Genomic DNA, 26,309 nt, shown 5'->3' with positions numbered 1-26,309 from the left:
CTACTACGAAGGGAAAAGTGCTGGTGGTGTGGAAGAGGTGAACCTCTCCATGACCCTTGGGCGTATGCAGCGACAGCAGATCCAGGAGCTGTGCACTAGCTACGCGCCAACGTTCTCAGCCACCCCAGGACTGACTGAACGGGCATACCACTCCATTGACACAGGTAATGCTCACCCAATTAGGGTCCAACCTTACCGGGTGTCTCCTCAAGCTAAAACTGCTATAGAACGGGAGATCCAGGATATGTTACAGATGGGTGTAATCCGCCCCTCTGAAAGTGCATGGGCATCTCCAGTGGTTCTAGTTCCCAAACCAGATGGGGAAATACGTTTTTGCGTGGACTACCGTAAGCTAAATGCTGTAACTCGCCCAGACAACTATCCAATGCCACGCACAGATGAACTATTAGAGAAACTGGGACGGGCCCAGTTCATCTCTACCTTGGACTTAACCAAGGGGTACTGGCAGGTACCGCTAGATGAATCTGCCAAGGAAAGGTCAGCCTTCATCACACATCTCGGGCTGTATGAATTTAATGTACTCCCTTTCGGGCTGCGAAATGCACCCGCCACTTTCCAAAGACTTGTAGATGGTCTCCTAGCGGGATTAGGAGAATATGCAGTCGCCTACCTTGATGACGTGGCCATATTTTCGGATTCCTGGGCAGACCACCTGGAACATCTACAAAAAGTCCTTGAGCGCATAAGGGAGGCAGGACTAACTGTTAAGGCTAAGAAGTGTCAAATAGGCCTAAACAGAGTGACTTACCTTGGACACCAGGTGGGTCAAGGAACTATCAGCCCCCTACAGGCCAAAGTGGATGCTATCCAAAAGTGGCCTGTCCCAAAGTCAAAGAAACAGGTTCAATCCTTCTTAGGCTTGGCCGGTTATTACAGACGATTTGTACCGCACTACAGCCAAATCGCTGCCCCACTGACAGACCTAACCAAAAAGAAACAGCCAAATGCTGTTCAGTGGACTGAAAAGTGTCAGAAGGCCTTTAACAAGCTTAAAGCGACACTCATGTCTGACCCTGTACTAAGGGCCCCAGACTTTGACAAACCGTTCCTAGTAACCACAGATGCATCCGACCGTGGTGTGGGAGCAGTTTTAATGCAGAAAGGCCCTGATCAAGAATTCCACCCTGTAGTGTTTCTCAGCAAAAAACTGTCTGAGAGGGAAAGCAACTGGTCAGTCACTGAAAAAGAATGTTACGCCATTGTCTATGCTCTGGAAAAGCTACGCCCATATGTTTGGGGACGGCGTTTCAACCTGCAAACCGACCATGCTGCACTGAAGTGGCTTCACACCGTCAAGGAAACTAACAAAAAACTTCTTCGGTGGAGTTTAGCTCTCCAAGATTTTGATTTCGACATCCAACACATCTCAGGAGCTTCTAACAAAGTGGCTGATGCACTCTCCCGTGAAAGTTTCCCAGAGTCAACTGGTTAAAATCGTCCTTGAGATGTGGAAAATATTGTTAGTCTTTATGTACTTGGTAGTATATTTAGAGATGCATATGTCTTATTAACTCTGTTTTTCCTAGAGCTCCAGGAAGAAATCCCAGCCAGTGTTTCACCCTAGCTGAGATTTGGGGGGCGTGTCATAAATATAAAGGGAAGGGTAAACCCCTTTGAAATCCCTCCTGGCCAGGGGAAAGCTCCTCTCACCTGTAAAGGGTTAAGAAGCTAAAGGTAACCTCGCTGGCACCTGACCAAAATGACCAATGAGGAGACAAGATACTTTCAAAAGCTGGGAGGAGGGAGAGGGACAAAGGGTCTGTGTCTGTCTGTATGCTGGGTCTTTGCCGAGGATAGACCAGGAATGGAGTCTTAGAACTTTTAGTAAGTAATCTAGCTAGGTATGTGTTAGATTATGATTTCTTTAAATGGCTGAGAAAAGAATTGTGCTGAATAGAATAACTATTTCTGTCTGTGTATCTTTTTTGTAACTTAAGGTTTTGCCTAGAGGGGTTCTCTATGTTTTTGAATCTAATTACCCTGTAAGATATCTACCATCCTGATTTTACAGGGGGGATTTCTTTATTTCTATTTACTTCTATTTTTTATTAAAAGTCTTCTTGTAAAAAACTGAATGCTTTTTCATTGTTCTCAGATCCAAGGGTTTGGGTCTGTGGTCACCTATGCAAATTGGTGAGGCTTTTTATCCAACATTTCCCAGGAAAGGGGGGGGTGCAAGTGTTGGGAGGATTGTTCATTGTTCTTAAGATCCAAGGGTCTGGGTCTGTAGTCACCTAGGCAAATTGGTGAGGCTTTTTACCAAACCTTGTCCAGGAAGTGGGGTGCAGGGTTTTGGGAAGTATTTTGGGGGGAAAGACGCGTCCAAACAGCTCTTCCCCAGTAACCAGTATTAGTTTGGTGGTGGTAGCGGCCAGTCCAAGGACAACGGGGGGGAATATTTTGTACCTTGGGGAAGTTTTGACCTAAGCTGGTAAAGATAAGCTTAGGAGGTTTTTTCATGCAGGTCCCCACATCTGTACCCTAGAGTTCAGAGTGGGGGAGGAACCTTGACATGGTGGCACAGTGGTGGGATTAACCTGAAATCATTTTGAGATCCAGTTGAGATTTTTTGAACTAGAAATACAGATTTTAAAAAGGAAATTTTTCTTTCCTGTGGAAAGGAAGTCCAGAAAGCAGCTTTGAAACTGAAAGCAGCTTTGTTTTCTCTGCTTTGTGGCCAAGCAGAGACAAAAGGGGATTATCTTGTGAATTGCAGGTTTTCTTTGCCTGGAGGCAGGGTACTTAACTCCTGCAGGGAAATTCACAGTCTTCCAACCCAGAGGTTTTTTTTTCTTTTCTTCCTAAAAGTAAATAGGGGATGTGTGTTCTACCCATTTGCTTTTTCTTTGGGCTGGGTAAGCAGGTTTCCAAGTAGTTGGAGGTTTTTTGCTTTAATTTGGGCCCAAAACCAGACAAATTGAGGATTGAGTTACAAATGTAGGGAGGCCATTATAGGGTAGCCTGGAGTCTGATCTTGGGGGTTACAGAGGGGGCCCTCTGTCCGGCCTCTCTGATCAACACCTTCCAAATCAGGTGGCAATCAACACTCCTCTATGCTTTACCTCTGATCCCTATCATTCCACAAGTCATCCTCAAGCCGAAAGTGGATTGGGTCAAGCTCATCCTCATTGCCCTGGCATGACCAAGGAGGCAGTGTTGGTTTTCTGACCTTCTCATGTTGTCATTCAGCCTCCCATATCTTTTTCTCTCCATCCTGACCCACTCACACAGAATCACAGTTTCAATTTGTATTCTGCGCTCAGCTCCCTGCATCTCACTGCAAGGCTGCTCAGTAATTGAATGAAGAGGAAGAGCAATGTTTGCCAGCTGCTTGACAGGTCCTACTCAATACCAGAATAGCCTATTAGGCAAAATGGAAGTGGTTTTCAATGTGACCTTGGCCCATGGAATTCAGCTGATGCTGGCTTGCATCCAGGACATCTTGGAGAACTTGCTGCATCCTCAGTCATGGGGCCTTATGCTTAGCTCATGGAAGGTGCATCTGGAAATGATCTCAAGGTTTCATCTACCTATTCATGGGAGAGCAGTATTTTCCAGTGGTAACAAGATTCTTAAAAGGAATTTTTCATCTCCATCTGCCAGGGCAAGAACCAGTTCCTTTTTGGGATCTTAATACAGTCTCAGCAGCTCTGATGGGACCTCTGGTCGAGCCTGTCAGTCATTTTGTCACTTTCCTTTCCTTGTGTCAAAAGGACAGCATTCCTGGTGGTGATAACATCTGCAAGGAGAGTCTGAGAATTACAGGCTTTGATGGCAGAGCCTCCTTATACGCAGTTGTCCAAAGACTAAGCGACATTGCAGCTGTAATCAACATTTATGTCAAGAGAAGTCTCTCAGTTTCATTTGAACCAGGTGGTATATTTACCTGTTTTATTTCCTAAGCCACATTCATCCCTGGAAGAGCAGCACCTTCACAGGTTAGACATCAGATGACATCTATCCTTCTCGACTAAACCCTGTCATGCTTTGCCTCATCTACTTGTGTTGTACGTGGACTGTGTGAAGGGCTAGGCAGCCTTTCTACGAGAGCACAAGCTACGTCAATGGCGTTCTTAAGTGACATCTCAATACTGGACATTTGCAGGGCTGCCAAATGATCGTCCATACATACAATTACAAACCATTTAGGAATCACCCCTCTGCACGATGGACAACGTTTGAACCTTGGTGAGGGCATCACCAGGGAAAACACTTAGTATTAGTTAGCTTAGTTAAGAGTACTAACTATATGCAACTAGAACAACTAAGTAAAAAATTGAGGGATTGTGAGGTTGCAAACACACATTTCTTAGCCCATGTTTTGAACATCTAAAAATATAGAAGAAAGATTTTTAAAAAATCCAATTTACATGTCACTATTTATGCTCCTTACTTGCCTTTGAATTGCCTGTCTGCTTGGGACAATGAAAATCAGTTTCACTTTGATCTTCTTAGATTGCAATGCTTAGGTTTCAAATACTGTAGGAGACCATTTGTTTACAAAAATCAGCCACTTCACTGGATTTTTATTTAATTGTCTTAAATTTAAATTTTGGGCTAAGTTTGAATTGATAGCATCCCTTTAATAATTACACTATTTTATAGTTTGTTTACAGGATTCCTTGGTAGCATATACTAAAGCTATAAAAATACAAGTCATTTTCTTACTTATAAAGGTCAGGCTGAGGTTGTTCACATTCAATGGTAGCGTGCAGTGCATCGATATCTTGTTCATTATGAAATGCCTTTGTATCTTGAACAGCACGGTAAGTCTAGAATGAATGAAAAAGGTGTAACAAAAATAATAAGCCAAAACACATGCGGTGACCAAGTTATGTATGTAATTAAAAGAAGGGCCATGAAGTAGGTAAATTTTTCATATTTTGTGCTAGACTGTCAAGAGCCACGTAATCCTGATTCTTGTTAAAAAATATGCACTTCCAAATATAGATCTGGAATTTTCCTCTGCCTGTCATAACTCACAGATTGATTCAGTTTTCTTTGCAGTATGAACTCTCTTTTCCTCTAATCTAAGCAGCCTAAATTTTTAAGTGAAATATTTTTGCTTTCTCTTAACCTTTTACCTATTAACTTTTTACATAATAGGTGCATGCCTCAGTGCCCCCAATCCTGCACAAATCAGTATTGCACGTATGTATACACATGCACAACACTAGCTTGTGCTTCACCTCTGAGTGCCCATGTTGGGCGCATACAAAAGTGCAAGTACACATAAGCAAGCACCAGTTAGGAAATTCCTCATAAAATGGCTCAATGGTACGGAAGTAAGTTAATGATAGCTTAAATGAAAAAAAAAAATCACACAAACCAATATTTTGTTTACACTATTATATAGGATGTTACTGTGCATTGTATGCAAAAAAGTTTGTAATAGCATTTTTAAAATAAAAAAATATAGTATTTTATTACTTTATGACTAGATTCACCATCCAAACTAGCTGTTGTAACAAAACATGTTCCATCCCTTCTGCTGCTTGATAGAAATATTAAGTCACATGGGAATGTTTCATCTTCTTTTACCATCACAATGTCTCCAACCTAAAAAAAATAGAAAAGAAAACATGTTTATCATTAGTTAAATAGCCCAAAGATCAGATTCCAAGGATGAAATCCTTCTTCCATCGAAGTCTATGGAAAAATTTTCATTGACTTTAATAGGGCTGAGATTTCATCACAAGACTAAGGAACTGCAGATACAATTCTCAAAAGAAGTACTACATCCTGTAAGACAATAAATAATTCTTAGCACTGGGATAGAATCTATCCTCTGAGGATCTCAAAAGTACTTTGAGATCCTCAAAGGGCAGATTATTTTATTAAGCCTTACAACATCCCTTTTAGATATACACATGTATGGTATTATCCCTATTTTACAGATAAAAACACTGAGGCACAGATAGGTTACACCAGAGGTCGGCAACCTTCAGCACGCGACCCATCAGGGTAATCTGCTGGCGGGCCGCAAGACATTTAGTTTACGTTGACAATCTGCAAGCACAGCCACCCACAGCACCCATTGGCTGGGAACGATGAACCACAGCCACTGGGAGCTGTTGGGGCCATGCCTGTGGATGGTCAACATAAACCAAATGTCTCGTGGCCTGCCAGTGGATTACCCCGATGGGCCGCGTGAGGAAGGTTGCCAACCCCGGGTTACACAATGAGCCAAGTCAGAAGCGTGACTCTGGAGTCTGACTCTATGCTGAAACTGGGGATGACCCAGTATCACTGGCTGTTGATATTGAGCTGGTTGAAAAAATTTGAAGTTCGGTTTTTTTTAATTGAAAGAAATTTTTAGCAAAAGTTTTCATGAAAAGTTCATCTCATCTCCCATCCATATTGGTGTCCAGTAAATTAATTCAGATTTCTGTAACCATAACTGATACTTTCATAGACCTTGTCAACAAGACTATAGGCTTCTTATAGAGTGCTATCGTTCAACAAACCAGCTCCCACAGTCAAAGATTATTTTAAAGATTTTTTCCCCCCCATAGAGGCAGCTTCTGATATATAATTTTATACTCAAATTTAAGTACAGCAGGTCAAAGAAGGTCAAAAAATTGTAAGAATTTAGTCGGGGGGCTGTAAAAATATCAAAGGTTCAATGAAAAATATCAAAAAAATAAATTTTGGAATTTTGACGAGCTGAACATTCGACTAGTGTGGATTTCTTGGGTTGCCTACTTTATCATGTTAAGATGTCCTTGTCTAAATAGTTTTCTAGTTAATCTTTCCTCTTGTCAGAAGGATTTAGTGTGGTCACAATGAATTTCACAACAGAAAATTATGACATTAAAGACTGAATTTTGACATCACCAAAACAAACTTTTAGGAGGTGAGCAATTCTAACGATACACAAATATTTTGGTAATTGACAAGGACCAAGTAAGTATAAAAGTAAAAATCAAGACAGTTTAGGTAGTACTTCATAAAATGTATTTTTACATTTCCCAGATTATGGAAGGAATTCCAAATGAATTAGCTCAGCTGCCTACCCAACTTCTGTATCTGCCGAGTATTGAGGTGTATCACACTAATTTATATGTTGGTGCCAAGGCGTAATAAATCTAGAATCCTTGTATCCTCCATTTTGTTTGTGTGTGTGTCTGACCATATGGCTATGGTCTCTGTTGCCTCCTCCTTTCTTTGTCTTCAATGCATCCAAAGGGTCTCTAAAATAGATTTCTTAGACTTTTTTGTCAGTAGTTTTTGGACCCAATCTGCTGCTTCAAAACCATGAACCCTTTTGAGTAGTCACTGACAAGCTTGCCTGCTGAGGATTCAAGCAGTAAAGCTCAGGAATGAATGAGCACAATCCACACTGACACTTTTTCTATAGGGTTCCAGCTTGCCACTGAAGGTATTTTAAAATCATAAAGAGAATGTATGCAGGAAATTCATAAAGATTGGTTTCTTGAGTTCCAAGAGTCGCAGACTACAAATAAAATGTATTGATTCTAGCAAGGGTTCACTCTGCAATCCATAGCATACAAAAAACTTGAGTTGATCTAGGAAACTGAGCAACCTGTAATAAGAACCTGCCAAAATGTGAATGATTAATAATTAAACTTATCCTAGTATTAATTCAAGAAGGGAAAACACAAGAGTTAGAAAGGTAAAAATAAAGCTCAGCAACAGGAAGCCTGTTAACCAAAATTGTTAAGTGCACCTCTGATTTCATTTACCAGTGCACTGGCGAAAAGAGGACTTTCCCTTTTAGTAACTTTTTTCTTTTGTTTATACTTATGTTGAGCAAAATTTCAATTAGTGTACTACAAACTACTAATTTTTCTACTGTTCTTTTTGATTTGGGCTGAATCATTATTAAAATGAATACAGTTAGTATTAAATATGTATGTCCTAGATTTATGATACAGTCATTAGGCTGCAAAATTAAGGAACTAGCCTAAACAAGCTCTTTGATACAAACACACAGTCATATAAAGGCACCGAGTGAACTGTGAAAAGAAGGAATATTAAGAACATGTAAAGCACATTGGTCACAGACCTCTTATGACAAGAAAGTTGCAGAAGTCTACTACCTAGAAGACAAAGGAGTAATAACATCGATTTTCACCAAACAGTTAAGGAACAATAAAAATTAGGGCTGTCGATTAATCGCCGTTAACTTACGCGATTAACTCAAAAAATTAATCGTGATTAATCTCAGTATTAATCACGCTCTTAAACAATAGAATATCCACTGAAATTTATTAAATATTTTTGGATTTTTTTCTACATTTTCAAATGTATTTATTTTAATTACAACACGAATACAAAGTGTACAGTGCTCACTTTATATTGTTATTTTTTATTTTAAATATTTGCACTATAAAAATGATAATAGTATTTTTCAAATCACCTCATACAAGTACTGTAGTGCAATCTCTTTATCGTGAAAGTGCAATTTACAAATGTAGATTTTTTTTGTTACATAACTGCACTCAAAAATAAAACAGTGTAAAACTTTAGAGCCTACAAGTCCACTCAGTCCTACTTCTTGTTCAGCCAATCACTATGACGAACAAGTTTGTTCACATTTACAGGAGATAATGCTGCCACCTTCTTATATACAATGTCACCTGAAAATGAGAATAGGCGTTCACATGGCACTTTTGTAGCCAGCATTGCAAGATAAATGCCAGATATGCTAAACATTTGTATGCCCCTTCATGCTTCGACCACCATTCCAGAGGACATGCTTCCCTGCTGATATTGCTAGTTGAAAAAACAATGCGTTAATTAAATTTGTGACTCAACTCCTTAGGGGAGAATTGTACGTCTCCTGCTCTGTTTTACCAGCATTCGGCCACATAGTTCATGTTATAGTAGTCTCGGATGATGACCTAGCACATGCTGGTCATTTTAAGAACACTTTCATCGCAGATATGACAAAACGCAAAGAAGCTACCAATGTGAGATTTCTAAAGATAGCTATAGCACTCGTCCCAAGGTTTAAAAATCTGAAGTGCTTCCAAAATCTGAGAGGGATGAGGTATAGAGCATGTTTTCAGAAGTCTTAAAAAAAGCAACACTCCAATGCAGCAACTACAGAACTTGCACCACCAGAATTAAATGTGCTTATGTTTACAAGAAACAAACAGTGAATTATATTTATACTGAAAATGGTAGCAAGAGTAATTTTTTTTGACTGTGAGGATTTAAGAATACCTGACTGGCACTAGAGCTACAGCTGCTTGTTTGAAAAGGGAAAGATGAAGAGACCCAAACGAACTGTGTGATAAGGATAAATGGTCTCAAAAAAAAAAAAATATTAGGCTAGTGAAGAGATCAGAACACCAAATGGAAGGAGGAATTTTGCCAAGAGCTCTGACAAGACAATTCTGGCAAAGTAGGAGGCACCAGGGAAAAAAAACCCAGGTATTCCAAAGAGATGCCCATCAATTGTTTCAATCTGTTGACATTCTGAAAATTAAAACCAGGTAGGCAAGTTGCTTTGCTTATGAGAATTTACAGACATTAGTTTCTGAAAATAACCCCCAAAATATCAGGGGTGCAGGTACAAAGGTAGAAATCTAAAGGAGAGGCTTTATGATGCTGAAAAGGTACAAAGCGAGGATTGTATTCTGATTGGGCTGTGTCCTCTTTGGAAGGAGAGGAATTAGTCAATGAATTTTGCATCAAAACTGGATTAAGAGAGATATCTTGCTAATCATTTTTACTTTCCTAGAGAGAGAGAGAGAGATGAAAACAGAAGAAAAACCACGAGTGAAGGGCTAGAAGTTAAGAAGGAGATAATGAAAGGACCAAGGAGGGTAGAGAGACAACCCAGCATAGGGAATTAATAGGGGAGAACCTAGCAAAGCAAGGATGAGGAAGGAAATGCTATAGCTTTTAACAATATTTTATTCAGATTTAATCGTTTTAAAATATTTTTCTAAACTTTTATTTTCCATATTGATGTAGTGAATACTGTGATCTTGAGTGCTCTACATTTTTGTCTAATTTGTTTTGCAAATGGGGAAAGCGGGGAGAGATAAGCCTGATCCCTAAAAAAACACCCTGTGTTAGTTGTTACTTACTCTTAATTTTCGGCTTTGCTTTCTAACCAGTTTGCCATGCTGAATGAAATGAACAGGGCACTGGTTCATTGCATTGTCTGCTTTATGTCGAAGCCAATCTTCATAACCCTAGAAAAAAGTGAAGTGGAATGGAATAAAGTTAAGGAAATGCAGCTAGCCACACTTTACATTGCAGTTGTAGATCAAAGCTTTCTTACAAAAATAGTTAAAGAATTTTCGATTACAAAATGATAATAAAAAGTAAAGCATATCACTAAAATCTTCAATAGTTTATTATTTAGCAAATCAGATGTGCTTAAATAACATAAGTGAAGATAATTCGATGGTGTGAGTAGGCTTTGTGAAAAAATGCAGAGCCACTTCTTGGTCTCTCGTGAATAATGGGTAAACTCCAGTTCAATTTCCACCACTCCTTGCCCAAGCGCTCTGAGGGGTCTCCTATAAGGGTGGCTACTCAGGAGACAAAGTGTGCAGAATGCATTTGGTAAGGTTGGGCTCAACATGAAGCGATTACAGGGCTGGAATGAACTACAAACTGGGGAGTTTCCCTGTTTGTTTTCTGATTACACTGAACTATTATTTGGTGTACACAATATACCAACCCTCCAGAATAAGTTTTGAGAAAGTGACCTTGATGCTTATTTTGGTTGATGCATTATTTCACCAATTTATAAGGTTACATTAGAGAGGAACACATATAAATATGGTTGAGGATCTCAGCAATACAATGATAACTCTGCTTTCAAATCTGTATAGCCATATTATAAAATTTAAAAAATTAGTTTTACTATTTTATTAGTTTTTTTAAAAAAATGAATGGATCCTTTTTTGGGGAGGTCAAAGTTCCTCCTACTTCCCATCCTCCCAAAATCTCTCTTGCATTAATTCAACGGAAGCCCCTAATACACACAAGAAGATCAGATGCTAGAACTGATATTTAAACAGAGAGCTGACCTAAGCAGCTCTTTTGCTTTAAATTCCCTGGAAATTCCTAGACACAAGCAATAGGTGCCATATATCCAGGGGCAGAATTCAGCATATTGCTTATGATTAATGACAACTGGAAGATGCAACAACAGCTGCTAACAATATCAAGTGACATTTCACCCCACAGATTTTCCATTCTTTTTATGAGAAAGGGTAACTTCAAGCTTATAAAGGATTTTCTGTGGCTGTATTTATTTTTTTTTATTTTTAGAAATGCACCCATTACATGTGTGCAGGAGCATACACACAAATTAAAAAGCAATTTTACATGTCAACCAAATATGAAAAGATAACTCCAAAATCCAGCTGAAGACACAAATATACCCCAGCAATGGGAGCAATCAAAATGCTGCTGTTCGTAATTTCTTTACTAACTAATGAATGAGAAAAGGCCAGATGACCTTTAGATCCACTGAAGGTCATACTCCACAGGCTTTGTTAGACCAGCAGGAAAAGCAAATTCCAGAGTCTATGGCCATCAATTTAAAACATCCTGCCCTAGTCGTCAGAAATTCCAATCAGCTAATCTCAATTGTTGTGTTAAAGAAATACAGTAGAACCTCAGAGTTATGAGGTTGACTGGTCAACCACACACCTCATTTGGAACCAGAAGTATGCAATCAGGTAGCAGCAGAGAGAGAGAGAAAAAAAGCAAATACAGTACAGTACTGTGTTAAATGTAAATGATTAAAAATAAAGTTTAAAAAAAAAGATTTGACAAGATAAGGAAACGGTTTCTGTGCTTGTTTCATTTAAATTAAGATGGTGAAAAGCAGCATTTTTCTTCTATATAGTGTGATACAGCATGCCCAGAGGGCAGCAGGAGGGTGATAGAGGAGAGATATGTAAGCCCCAGGATGATGAGAGCCTTATTCCCTGTAGAGGGAAGAGAGGTTTCTATAGATTAATTGGCACACCTGAAGCCAATTAGAGCACCTGAAGCCAGTCACCTGATAAAACCCCCCTGCTCCAATCAGACAGTTGGAGAACTTGAAGCAGAGTGGTTTGGTGTTGGAGCAGAGAGCAGTTTGAAGGGAAGCAGAGGAGAGTTTGGAGAAGTGCTGTGGTGGGCCAGAAGACCAAGACCCTAGGTAAAGGGAAACCTGGCTTGTGCAGAGCAGAGGGACTCCACAGACACAAGGGGTTGGGAGAAACCTGGTCCAAGCAGAGAAAGGGCAGGAAGCCCCACAAGCTGAAGGGCCGGAGAGGGAAGTAGCCCAGGGAAAGGAATCACTAGTTCAAGTAGTTTGCCGCGATCCCTAGGGCCCCTGGGCTGGGACCCGGAGTAGAGGGCGGGCCTGAGTCCCTCCCTCTCCACTCCCCTTCTCTGGGATACTAGTGGGACAGTTATCACCCCAGATCTGGGGTGAGAAATGGAGCCCTGAACTCCCCCCACAAGAAGAGAAAGCGTGGGACCCATCATAGTAGTGCTGGTAATTTGCCACAATAGTAAAGTTTCAAAGCTGTATTAAGTGAATGTTCAGTTGTAAACTTCTGAAAGAACAACCATAATGTTCTGTTCGGAGTTATGAATGTTTCAGAGTTATGAACAACCTCCATTCCTGAGGTGTTAGTAACTCTGAGGTTCTACTGCAGGTGATTCCCCAGACACACAGAGCCTAAAAAACAGTGGGTTTAAAGGCTGGGATTTCAAATCTCATTGTAATTCAATGTGAGTTTTACTTTTAGTTTCCTTAGGCATGTTTGAAACTCCTTGCCTAAGAGAACAATATCACCATTTTGAATTGCACCCAGAAATGAACAGGGAACCAATGTAGCCTTTGGAGCCCTGTGTAACATGCTCCCAGCAGCTCACACGGGTATACAAGCGGCCCACAAAAGTCCACACCAGCTGTAGCTTCTGAGGGTAGTCACAAGGAGATACAAGTGTCGTGTTATGGGGAACACTTTGTAATAATCCAGTCTCTGAGTGTGGTCAAACCACAACGGAGTGTTAAAAATAATCCCCCAAATTTTAGAGCGGAAAAGCCACCCGTAAGAAGCTAGCTGCTGTGCTCCCCACAACCACCTAGTGTCAGCAAATACTGACCGTGACTGCAGAGTACGGTCAGTCATGCAGTGTGAAGGACTGAAAACGCTGCTGTTTGTAATTTCTTTTACAACTAATGAACGAGAAATTTGTAGAATAAGTATTCTCTGCATTCATCACTGCCACATGACTTGAAACAACTACAGTGGTAGCCAGTTATCCCAGCACGACACAACTGAAGTTACTTTCTTTCTAGAGATCAGAATTGGGGCAAGCCCAAATGTTGGCATGGAATATTGGAATAGAGAGGCCCCACTGCAAGCCAAGAAGTTTTGAACTGAAGGCTGACATATGAATCTCTCGATGTCCTATAATCTCCTCAACTTCTTTCTCTGAACAAAGAATACTTGTGTTTGAAGAAGTTAAGAAAAATAACTGGCTAATTTCTGTACGAAGAGTGTTGACTCCTGGCACTTAGCAGATAGCATCACACAATTTTGAGCAGAAAGTGTTAATACAGAGTCTCAAACAATTGTACCCTCTGTTGTATCATGTTAGATGGAATATATTGGCCCAAAGAATTAAAGGTGTCAACATGGTCCTGTCGCTGTCCAATATTAAACAGTGTTAAACAAGGTTAGGTAGACCGAGATCTTAGCCTGCTTAGTATCATGGCAAACACATTACCTTTTTTTTAACCTTCTAATAAAGATGCAGAAAAGAAGGAAACAGTTAAACTTTTGAAATGTGAAGTATTAAGTAGGGCTTTCGTTTTAACAACATTTTTTGTTCTCTTTCCCTTTTGCTGGAGAAAGTTTTAAGAAAGACATCCCACCAAAACGCACCATCCCCATCTGACGGTGTCTTAGAGGTATTAAAGTGGTAATAACGGCCCTTTTGGGGAAAAGAGAAGAAGTTAGTTGAGATGGTCTGGAGGTGGTGGTGGTGGTTGTGGTGTTAAAGTCTGATTCTGTTTCTTAGAAGACAAAACAAACACACACTCAAAAGAGGAGAGAAAAAAAAACTATAAAAAGACAGAAAATGCAGGCTTCTGTCTCATGTTGACTTTAACTTGCACCTCACTGCTGAAAAAACAAAAGCATGGCATATTGTCTTATTAGCTACTCCAAGACTTGACAAACTTGTACTAGGACTGTTTAGGGCATTGCTTTTAGCTGCCTCCTTCTGGTCACAGGGTTATAGCAGTGCCATAAAACACAGTTTTAGCCAGCTAACCCAGATTCTTATTAGATAGAAAAAATAAGGTAAGGAAGGAAAAAAACAATGTGCAGAGAGGCAGAAGGAAGTCTCACATCCCAGGTGATGGCTGAGATTTAGTCAGTCTCAATAGAGGGGGTGATGTCATTTTGGTCCCTCTCTCTGGCCTGACTTGGTCAGGACTTCTCTCAGGGTCAAGATGAAGGCCCAACTGTGTTACAGTGGATCCTGAGGTCTCAGGAAATGGAGTAGGTGACAGCTATGATGGTAAAGCTCACCCATTTCCTGATCTTCTGTCTCTTAGTCAGCGGTTGTTGGCAGCCCACTACCGCTAATTCTCCTCCAAAGTCTTTCTGAGGACCCCAAAAGGTAGTAATTGGTAAAATAGCTCTTCCCTTCACTATTTTATCCACTAATTAAGCCTAATTTCCTATACGCCAATTCTGGTTAAATTGATTTCTGGTCCAACATTTTTCTTGTTTACCAGACATGATTTTTAACTCAGTCCTTGAATTATGTCAGTAGGCCTTTTTGTTCGGATTAATTCAATTGATCTCTCTTTCGCACCTTTTCCCAGCAACATTTGTTGTTCTAGGTTATTGTAACATTTTATGAACTTTTACTCACTTTTCACAATAGAGCTCACAATTAGGGTAAATTTGTAAGCCCAATTATCACAACACTTCTTTACTCTCTTCTCTCTCTATTGTTTGAATGAAACTGTTGGTGTCCTGATCTATGGCAGAATGCAGACTGGAGTCTGAATGGGAACAGGCTGAGCCAGTGTAATTGAAGATACGAAATTCTTACACAGATAAGTCATAGCATATATTCTGTGTAGGGTCCCCCACTGATTTTACTGGGATTCTAGATACGTGTACCAATCCACTCTAGCAGATACCATTGCAGTACTGGGGTCACAGAGTGACAAACTGCTGTAATCCACTCTCTATGGCAATATTAATTTAAAATATACAAAAGAGAAAGGGAAGGCTGACACAGTTCCATAATATTATAGTATTATTTTACTTAGATTAGGGGAACCTTTATTAGGATCTTCCAAGCTACATTGATATGGCAAGTATTGACTTACTTGAATTTTATTATTTTAGTTTTTATAGATAATTTTTAAATATACTTGAAGCATTATTATATAGTATACTCAATAATTTGTAAGATCCATTAAATCTCGTTATAAACTGTTAATAGTTTGAGTAAAAATTAATGTGATCCATTAAAAGTCCATCTTGTGGATGCTGTATAGAGGTTGTCTATACATATCACAACAACTGTATGTTGGAAATTTCCTTACCAATAAGAGCAACAATTTTATCCCATAACCTACTGCTGTAATTCTTCCTCCACATATTTTAATTTTTTTGAATAGGTAGGTGAATAAATATTTAGGAACTAAAAACAAACATCTGGCTACTTTTAACAGACACAACTGTATAAACTACTCTTCAGAACACAGTTACACAAGTTACAAACTAACATTACAAAATAATTTTGAAAGTTCTGTTGAATAAATGAAAGCCAGCATCGTTTAACAACCAATAAAATTCTACTTAAAACAGAGGCAAATAAAAAGTAAAGCCCTCAAAATAAAAGCAAAGCCCTCAAAGAAAGGATAACCCTTCCCATGAATCCCTAAGAACAAACAAAAGTAACATTGGCAGTTGTTTTAAAAAAAAAAAAATTTACATTTTCATACACTCTTCAGTTTCACTTCCCCGCTTCCCCCAAAGAAACTCTCACCTGTTTGATAGCTGTTACAGTGATGACAAAGAAAAGTGGAAGTCCACTTGTTACTGGACTGGTTGGTGTATCAATAATTAACTGCAACACAAAGAATAATCATACCATTTCCTGAATACTGTTCTGTGAATTTAATGCAATCATTTTCCAAGCATGAAATTTATATTGGGCTTTTAAAAAATATAACCATACACATACCACACAACACGCAACTTATTATTAAAAAAAGGAAAGTGCAATAAGAAATCAAGGTTATTTCTATTGACAATACCGTTCCCTGACACCATCTGTAATTGCAAATACATATAAGCCTATCCACCAATTCATGATCATGCACTCAGTCAAAATGGAGGTTACTTACTGTAACTGTAGGTTCTTTGAGATATGTGGTCCCTATCTGTATTCCACATGTGAGTATGCATGTGCGCCATGTGCTCAAATCTGGAAATTCTTCAAAGCAGTGTCAATTGACCTGCACTTGTGCAGTAGCTCCCCTTGCGCTCCCAACCAAGGAATAAAAGGCAGTGTGGATCAACGCCTCTCCAGTTCCTCCTCTTACTGCAATCCAACCAGATCTGAAGCAGAAGGGATGGAGGATGGAAAGCAGCAACTACAGACATAGCCATAGGAAAGGAAGCACTACAAACATCTCTGTGCCGCCTTCTCACACCCTCCTCCAGTCTGAACACTGCTTGCCAGTCACCCATGTGTGGAATACACATAGGGACCATCACTTGAGGAAGAAATAGAGGTTACTTACTGTAGCTGGACATTTTTTGCGATGTGTGGTCCCTATTTACGTTTCACACATGGGTGACTGGCAAGCAGTGCTCAGACTAGAGAAAGGTGCAAGGAAGGTGGCAGCAGAATTGCTTGTAGTTATGCCCTTCCTACGGCTGCATCTGCAGTTGCTGCTTGGTCTAGAGTGTAGTGTGTTATGAACATGTCAACAGAATTCCAAGATGCTGCCCTGCAAATGTCCTGCAGTAGAACATCACATAGGGATGCCATGGAGCCAGCATGTGCTTGCATAGAGTGATCTATAATACACCCAGGAGCGGAATATTTGCTATTTTGTAGCATTCTATGTGCATTCCAAAACCCACTTAGAAATCCTCTGGGAGGATATGGCTTGCCCACACAATCTTTCTGCTATGGCAATAGAGTCTCAGAGATTTTCTAATTGGTTTGGTTGTTTGGCATTCTGCCTGCAATGTGAGCCTAATGTTGAGGGAGTGACGTCTCTTGTCTTTGGAAGAAGCATGGGTTTTGAGGAAAAATATAGGTAATGGTGTTGTCCGATAGATGTGGAAGTCAAACAAACAATCTTGGGGAAGAAATTTGGGGTATAATGTAAGGGAAACCTTCTCTTTGTGAAACATTTTATAGGGAGGATCTGCCATAATGGCTGCTAGCTCCGCGATCCTTCTGGAATGCTCGCGGTATTCAGCGAAAGTTGGTGGAGGTGGACCCAGGCTGAAAAGTGTCTCCATTTAGCTAGATAACAGACTCTAATAGAGAATCCTTTCTACTTTGGTTAAGGATTTCCTAAACCAGGGTGGCACATGGGCATTCTATTTCTGATGCCCATCCAAACACCAGGCCGTGAGGTGGAGTAATCCCAGACTGGGGTGCTTGATTTTCCCCCCGTCCAGGGTTAGGAGATCTGGAAAAGGGAGGATCCTGACGGGAGTGTATGGACATTGTTAGAAGTTCCATGAACCAGGATAGTCTGGGCCAGCAGGGTGCTAGGAGGATGATGGGGGTTCTGTCACAATGGATCTTCCCTACGACTTGCAATAGTAGGCAGATGGAAAGAAAGGTGTATCTGAGGCTACCTGTCCAGGAGACCATCACCCTGGGAATCGCAATCCATGGCTCCCCTGGAACAATACAGGGGAAGTTTTCTGTTCATCTAGGACACAAAGAGGTCCCATAGCGGAGTACCCCATTTCCTACATATCTTGGTTAGGACTGTGTTGTGAATCTGCCATTTGTGGTCTGCTTAGTTTGTTCGATAGGGAGTTATGAACATCTGGAAGGTATGCGGCCTGTATCATAAGGTGGTTTCTGGTACACCAGTTCCAAAGTCTGACTGCCTCCAGGCAGAAAGGACAAGAACTTAATCCTCTGTTTATATACCCCACCATGATTATATTGTCTGACATTATCTGTACATGGAGCGGGCATATGAGGGGAAAGAAGCCTTGAACACAAGGCAGATTGCTCTCAGTTCCAGTAAATTTATATGCAGTCTGGCCTTTTTGGGGGTTCAGGTATCCTGAGCTGTGTGGTAGACCAGGTGAGGGCCCCCTCCCTGAGGGAGGCGTCCATCACAAAGGTTGCCCTTGGTATGGGGGGGCTGAAAGAAGTTCTCACCATGACTTTGTTTGGGTTCAACCACCAAGCAAGGGAGGTGAGAACTCTGATGGGAACAGTCACCTTGGAGTTGATGTGGTCCCTGTTTGGCTGGTAAGTCCAGTGGAGCCAGGCTTACAGACACAGTAAGTCGAGTCTGGCGAACAGCATCACGTAGATGTATGCAGCCACGTGACCCAACAGCAAGAGATGCTGGTGCATCATAGTTCGCGGTTTGCAGGTAATGCAGAAAATCAGGTTGCTCATCATGTGACATCTGTCTGTGGAAAGAAATGCTCTTGCAGAGACGGAATCCAGTCATGCTCCTATTTTGCTTGGAGGCTCAGGTGGATGCTGGTAATAGTTTACTGTCCTCATGGGTGACAAAACGGACTTTATTTATACAAATGCCCAAGGTAGCAAGAAGTTGCCAAAGAGATCCTGTCACTGACATGAATTCCCCATGAGATCAGCCTACCAGAAGCCTGTTGTCCAGGTATGGGAACACTGTGTGGCCCTGCCACTTTATCTTGGCCAGGGGTCTCAAACATGCGGCCCGCGGGGCTATTTTCTGCGACCTGCCAGCTTTGCGCGGCCCCCCCCAGCGTTTACCTAGAGGGCTCCCCGACTGCCTGCCCTGCACACAGGCCACTCCGGGACCTGCCAGGAAGCTGCCCTGGCTGCGCCTCCAGATATCTCCCCCGAAGCTCCAATTGGCCGCGGTTCCCCGTTCCCAGCCAATGGGAGCTGCGTGGGGCAGTACCCAGAGGCGCAGCCAGGGCAACACACAAATCCCTGTGGCCCCCACACCCTTTCCCAGGTTCCGGCCGCGTTCCGGAGCAGCGTGGGGGCAGGGCAGGCAGGCGGGAAGTCTGCCCCTGCCCCCAGTGCGCGCCAGGCCGGAGCGGCTCTTGGTAAACCCCACAACCCTCCTGCACCCCAACCCCCTGCCCTGAGCCCCCTCCTGCACCCTGACCCCCTGCTGCACCCCACACTCCTTCTGCACCCCGACTCCCTGCCCTGAGCCCCCTGCTGTACCCTGCACCCCGACCCCCTGCCCCACCCCGCACCCCTCCTGCACCCCAACCCCCTGCCCTGAGCCCCCTGCACCCCTCCTGCACCCCCTGGGGGCAGGGAGGGGGCAGAGTAGGGGTGGGGATTTCGGGGAAGGGGTTGAAATGGGGGCAGGGAAGGGGTGGGAAGAGGTTGGGCCTCATGGAAGGGGTGGAGTCGGGGCGGGGGCAGCGCCGGGGAGTCAGTGATGCGGCCCTCAGGCAATGTACTAGTCCTCATGTGGCCCTCGTGGTCATTTGAGTTTGAGACCCCTGATCTGGGCTGCTACCACCCCTTAACCCCCGGTGTAAAAGGGATTCTGCCTCCAGATGAAAAATCAATTGCTGAGAGTGGTCCCCAAAGGGAAATTGGGAACGGGGTTTGTGATAAGGGAAAGAGAGAAACTCTGTGGAGTATCCCTGATGCATAATCTCCAGGACCCAACTGTCCGGGGTGATCTGGTTCCAGCTGTGGGCAAAAAGAGAGTAAGATGGCACACAAATGTGGGTGGCATCAATGTGGTATGCAGGTCTCAACCAAAAATGGCCCTTGACCTGCAGTTGGGAGTGAGTGGAAGCTGTGGCAGTAGACGGAGCCGAGAAACAGCACCTATGAGTCTGCTGGCATTTGTACAGAGGCTCATGTGGATGCTGGCAATAGGGAGGGTGTAGAGGGGGTGGTCTTTGTCTAAAAGGCTGTCTCTGGTATTTTCTTCCTGGGGGAAGGAGGGGAAATCCCCAGGGACCGCAAAGTAGATCAAGTCCTTTAGTAACTGCAGGGACTCATCTGTATTTCCATTAAAAAAAGACTGGACTCATTAAAGGGGAGGTCCTGGATGGTGATTTGGACCTTTCTAGGAAACCTTGACAAATGTAGCCATGAGTCCCGCCACAATACAAGTCCTGTGGCCAAAGTCCTGGATACTGTGTCTGCAGCATCCATCTCTGCCTGGAGGGCCATCTTTGCTATTAACTTCCTTTCATCTAGAAGGGACTGGAACTGGGTTACCTATGGGAAGTTTATCTTTAAAGTCTGCAAGCCTGGCACAGGTGTTAAAATCATATTTTGCTACCAATGCTGGTAGTTAGCTACGCGAAACTGCAGACATGTGGCGGAGAAGACCTTCCTTCCCAGGAGGTCCAGTCTCGTTGAGCCCTTATGTGCCGGGGTGGATTTCTGATAGTGCGACTGAGCTCTTTCCATGACTGTCTGTACCACCAAAGAACTGGAGGTAGGATGAGAAAACAAGAAGTCAGCTCCTTTGGCAGGAACAAAAAAATGTCGCTGGGCCCTTTTTGGTGTAGGGCCACAAGATGCTGGTGTGTACCATGCCACTCTGGCTGACTCTAGTACAGAGTATAATTGGAAGGGCCACCTTACTCCATCCCTGTAGTTGCAAAATATGTAGGAGCTAGTGTGGAAGGTCCTGAACCACCTCTATTGGGATCTGTAGATCATTTGTGACCTTTTGTAAAAGCTGCTGGTACTGACAGTGATTATCACTGGCTGGGATGATTTAGTTGGGGATTGGTCCTGCTTTGAGCAGGGGGTTGGACTAGATGACCTCCTGAGGTCCCTTCCAACCCTGATATTCTATGATTCTATGACCTGGCAGAAGAGGCGATGAAAGAATGACAGCACTGTCTGGGGATAATGAAGACGATGACTATTGGAATTGTTGGTACCAGTGGAACTGGTTCTGGCTCCTCCTCCTTGTACACAGATGGAGCTGGCTGGTGAGAAGGGGAGGAGTGGTGCAACTTCTGAAAGGGATCCAGAGGCCCACCATAAGGATCCCACAGGCCCCAATAAGTCCAGAAGGCAGGATCCATCCATTGCAGTGGCTCCCAGGGGAATCGGTACCAGCAGTGCCTAGGAGGGCCATACCCGGATAGATGGCAAGTATGGCCTCTCGGCTGTCTGTTGGGGCTCCTGTGCCTGAGCGGAGATACTGTGTGGCTATCTCTTCTGACTCCTCCGATTACGAGGACTGTTCCATTGGTAGCAGGTTCCAGGTTGCTCCCGCCCAATGGTTGGAGATGGAACTGCACCTGAGACATCAGTAAAGATTCCTCCTCTGGAGAAAGGACATTCCTCAAGACAGCAGGGCCAGAAAAGAGACTGTGAGTAGGGGAGGAGTATGTCCTCTGGTGTTACATAGGTCCCTGTATGGCTTGGGATCCAGGGAGTTCCAACAGATATGTCTGAAGGACCCGGCTCATTTGTTGAAGCCGAACATTCTTTAGGTGAACAAGGCAGTACCAATAAGGAGTCTGGACCCACACTCAAATATGGAACTGGTAAGCATCTGTCCTTCCATTTCAGAAGCACAGTCACCATTGGATCCCTCTTTTTGCATGCCTTGCCCTCCAACCTGGGGATCTTCTGCAGAGCCACTTCCATGGGTTCCAGACGTGATGTCTCACCCAACCTGGACCGGCTTGTGGAGGAAACACATTTGCTAGAGAGAGTCCTCTGTGAGGATCTGTCCTTGCACCCATGAGAGTGCCCTCTATTCTCATAGAAAGCCCTGAAGGAAAAGTCCTTGGGCTTTGGGGTTAACTGTTTCGCTCCAAGCCATGTACTTGGAGGGGCACTGCTGGTTGGTGGAGGCCAATTTACAGGCAGGTCTCCTGGGCCTTGATCAGAGCGGGGCCTCATAGCCTCCTCCATCATAAACTTAAGTCAGGGCTGCCAGATCTCTTAAGTTCTTGGTGGAAAGGATCAACAGATACTGCACCTGCAGAGATATATACTTCTCCCAGACAGTACAGGCACAGTTGATCGTTGCTGATGGAGAAGGAGCAAGGGCAGGAAATGCAATTCTTGAAGCTCAGGTCTCTGGACATAGTCCTGGGCCTGGAGAAGATTTCCCCCAACTGGGAGTGAGGGAACTACTCTATACTAACCATAGACTATACTAACTACAAACTAGTTAAGGGTCTCTAACTGATCACCATATTTAGGGTCAGGAAGGAATCTTCCCTGGGGTCAGATTTTCAGAGACCATGGTGGGTTTTCGTCTTCTCTGCAGCATGGGGCACGGGTCACTTACAGTTTAAACTAGTGTAAATGGTGAATTCTCTGTAACTTGAAGTCTTTAAATCATGATTTGAGGACTTCAGTAACTCAGCAAGAGGTTAGGGATCTATTACAGGAGTGGGTGGGCAAGGTCCTGAGGCCTGCAATGTGTAGGAGGTCAGACTAAATGATCATGATGATCCCTTCTGACCTTAAAGTCTATGATTCTATGAGTTAAGATAGACAAACTATTTACAAGTATTTTATGTTACAGTTTATACATGGAGTGAAGGACGCAATTCTGACTCTGGCCATGTGGAGGTAAGAAGGAACTGGGCGGGTGTTGACCCACACTGCCTTTTATACCCTCAGTCAGAAACATGAGGGGAGCAACTGAGCAAGTGCGGGTCAAAAGATATTGCTTTGAAGAATTTCTAGATTCAGACACATGTGTACTCACGTGTGGAATACACATAGGGACCATCACTCAAAGAAAAAGAACAAGTTTTGCAAGATTGCAACAGCAATAAGTCTTCAACAAGTTAGGTATCTGGAAATGTCTGAATTTTTATTCTTTGCTTTCAAACCTATGAGGCACTTCTTTGAAAAAATATTTTGTCGAAAGAAAATCTGAGCACATTCTTGTTGAAAAAACCTTGAGTTATCTGGTTAAGGTCCCCTCCATTTAAAAAAAAAAAAAATCAAACGGAGTGGGCTTCCAATATTCCTTTTTTTTTTTTTTTTGGGTTGGACCTTCAAATCTATCACTCTAGTTCTAGATCAGGGGTCTCAAACTCAAATGACCACGAGGGCCACATGAGGACTAGTACGTTGGCCTGAGGGCACAATCACTGGCCCCTGCCCCACTCTTTCCACCCCTTCCCTGCTGCCATTCCAACCCCTTCCCCGATATCCCCACCCCAACTCCACCCCCTCCCTTCCCCCAGGGGGTGCAGGAGGGGTGCAGGGTGCAGCAGGGGGCTCAGGGCTGGGGGTCGGGGTGCAGGAGCGGTGCGGGGTGGGACAGGGGGCTCAGGGCAGGGGGTCGGGTTGTGGGGTGCAGCAGGGGGCTCAGGACAGGGGGTCGGGGTGCAGGAGGGGCGTGGGGTGCAGTAGGGGGTTGTAGTGCAGGAGGGGTGCGGCAGGGGTTTCAGCTGCAGGAGGGGTTCGGGGGGCAGGCTCCGGCCTGGCATGCACCGGGGGCAGGGCAGGCTCCCCGCCTGCCTGCCCTGCCCCCACTCCGCTCCGCGATGCGACTGGAACCTGGGGTGGAGGCCCACAGGGGTCTGTGTGTTGCCCTGGCCGCACCTCCAGGCACCGCCCCCCGCAGCTCCCATTCGCTGGGAACAAGGAACCGTGGCCAATGGGAGCTTCGGGGGAGGTACCTGGAGGCGCAGCCAGGGCAACACACAGACCCCTGTGCTCCCCCTCCCCCCGGTGTGTGCTGGGCCGGGCCGGAGCCACTCTAGGTAAACACTGGGGGGGCCGCGTGGAGGTCGCGGACCACAGAAAATAACCCTGCGGGCCAAGTGTTTGAGACCCCTGTTCTAGATTAATAAAAAACAATAGTTCTGAATAAATATAGTGAAACCTGCACTAAGGACCATTTTCAAATTGCTTGTCCATTTAACAGTACCACAGGTGACTATTTTTTCTGATCTCTAATGTTCTTTTGAGGCAGGCAGGCACAAGAAAAAAAATCCTTAAGAACTCACTCACTCACTCTTTTATTTGTTTAATGTTAAGAGGAATGAGTGTAGGGTTGGGAATGAGGAACTCCAAATTCTAATCAGAGTTCTGCCACTTGATTGCTGTGTGACTTTGACCAAGTCAATAAATATTTATTCTATATCCCCATCTCTAAAATGGAACAACATTTACATACCTACTTTATAGAGGTGCTGTGATGATTAGTTAATGATTGCCCAGTACTTTGAGCATATAAAGTATCCTCTAAGTTTTAGATATCGGTATCTGCTAAATACTTGGATGTTCTTTCAAATGGTACCCTTTAAAATACCATATAAAACCCATTTCAAAGATTAGTAGGAACCTAATGGAATGAATCCTTGTTTTAATTGGGTAAAAGTTTCTATCTTTTGGAAATATCCAAGCCTGTCCCCATAGTGAAAGTAGTTAATTAGGGTAAATGCTTGCTATGATGAAGGTGGTCGGAAACTTTGGAGGAAGGGATAAGGAACTGATGGAATTCAAGATGCTAAGGAAAACAAGACACAAGAACAGCAAAACAAGACATTGGACTTCAGAAAGGTGGATTTCAACCAACTCAGAAAAAGAGTAGGCAAGATCCCATGAAAAGACAAATTAGGAAGTACAGGAGTTGAAAGGGGCTAGCAGTTCCTAAAAGATGTAATACTAAAGCCTCAACATCATGCTATTCCAATGCAGAGGAAAGATAAGAAGAGCAACAGGAGGCCAATGTGGCTGCACAAGAACCTTTTTAGCTATAAAAACCAAAATGGATACATACAGGGAATGGAAAGAGGGCCAAATCATCAAGGAAGTATACATAGGAACAGCGCAAATGTGTTTGCATAAAATCAGGAAAGCTAAGACAAAGAATGAGTTATAGCTGGCAAGAAATGTTAAAGACAACAAGAAGGGGTTCTTCAAATAAGTCAGACAAAAAAGAAAGATCAGGGATGGTGTGGGTCCACTGCTCAATGGAGAAGGTAATTTGGTAACCAAAGATGATAGGAAGTCAGAACTGCTCAATGCCTACTTTGCTTCAGTCTTCTCACAAAAAACAAAATGTGACTGGACAACTAGTCAAATTACTACAGACAATAAAGGGGAAGGGATGCAGATAGGGATAAGTACAGAACATGTCAGATCTTCTAACCAATTTGAATGAATTCAAGTCAGCAGGGCCTGATGCTATTCTCCCCAGGGTACTCAAGGAATTAGCTGAGAATCTCTGAGCCACTAGCAATAATATTTGGAAACTCATGGATGACAGGACTGGTCCTGGAAGACTGGAGAAGGGCTAACATAGCGTCCATCTTTAAAGAGGGGAAAAAGGAGGAGTCAAGCAACGATAGACCAGTCAAGCAACTATAGACCAGTCAGCCTGACCTCGATACCTGGGAATCTACTAGAGCAGTGTATAAAACATTCAATTTGTGAATACCTGGAGGATGAAGGGGTAATCACTAGCAGCTAGCATGGATTTACTAAGAACAAATCATGCCAAACCAGCTTGCTTTCCTTCTTTGACAAGATAACTGGTTTGGTGGGTAGGGGGAATGTGGTGGACATAAAATACTTGGACTTCAGCAAGGCTTTTGAGACAGTCCCACATGACATTCTGATAAGCAAGCTAGAGAAATGCAGGCTCAGCGGAACTACCATTAAGTGGCTACATAACTGGTTAAACAACCGCAAACAAAGAGTAACTATTAATGGAATGATGTCAGATTGTACGGAGGTCTCAAGCGAGGTTCCACAGGGATCTGTTCTGGGTCCGGTGTTGTTTAACATCTTTATTAATGACCTGGATGTAGGAATACAGCATACTGATCAAGTCTGAAGATGACAAAGCTAGGAGGGCTTGCCAACACTTTGGAGGATACAGTTAAAATTCAAAGGGATCTTGATAAACTGGAGAACTAGGCTACAGACAACAAAATAAAATTCAGCATAGACCAATGTAAGGTGCTACATGTAGGGAAGGAAAACCAAATGCACAAATGCAGAATGGGGGATAACTGGCTTTGCAGCAGCACTGCTGTGAAGGATTTGGGAGTTGTGGTGGATCACAACTTCAACATGATTCAGCAATGTGACGCTATCGCAAAAAAAGCTAATGCATGTTTAGG

At 43.0% G+C, this 26,309-nt stretch overlaps 1 protein-coding gene across 7 annotated transcripts in view; it reads right to left on the bottom strand.

Annotated features, from left to right (window-relative positions):
• Positions 1–26,309, bottom strand: part of ATP11A (ATPase phospholipid transporting 11A) — a 235,337-nt gene that overhangs the window by 83,939 nt on the left and 125,089 nt on the right. For all 7 annotated transcript variants that reach the window (XM_048855438.2, XM_048855445.2, XM_048855455.2 and 4 more), the window contains exons 4-7: positions 16,039–16,119; positions 10,086–10,193; positions 5,452–5,580; positions 4,690–4,793 (exon numbers count right to left, since the gene is read on the bottom strand). In XM_048855438.2, coding sequence (XP_048711395.2) covers positions 4,690–4,793; positions 5,452–5,580; positions 10,086–10,193; positions 16,039–16,119 — 422 coding nt within the window. The remainder of the gene's footprint in view (positions 1–4,689; positions 4,794–5,451; positions 5,581–10,085; positions 10,194–16,038; positions 16,120–26,309) is intronic.

Source organism: Caretta caretta, chromosome 1, assembly GCF_965140235.1.
Source record: "Caretta caretta isolate rCarCar2 chromosome 1, rCarCar1.hap1, whole genome shotgun sequence".
NCBI lineage: Eukaryota > Metazoa > Chordata > Testudines > Cheloniidae > Caretta > Caretta caretta.
This window is presented reverse-complemented; position numbering and strand designations above follow the sequence as displayed.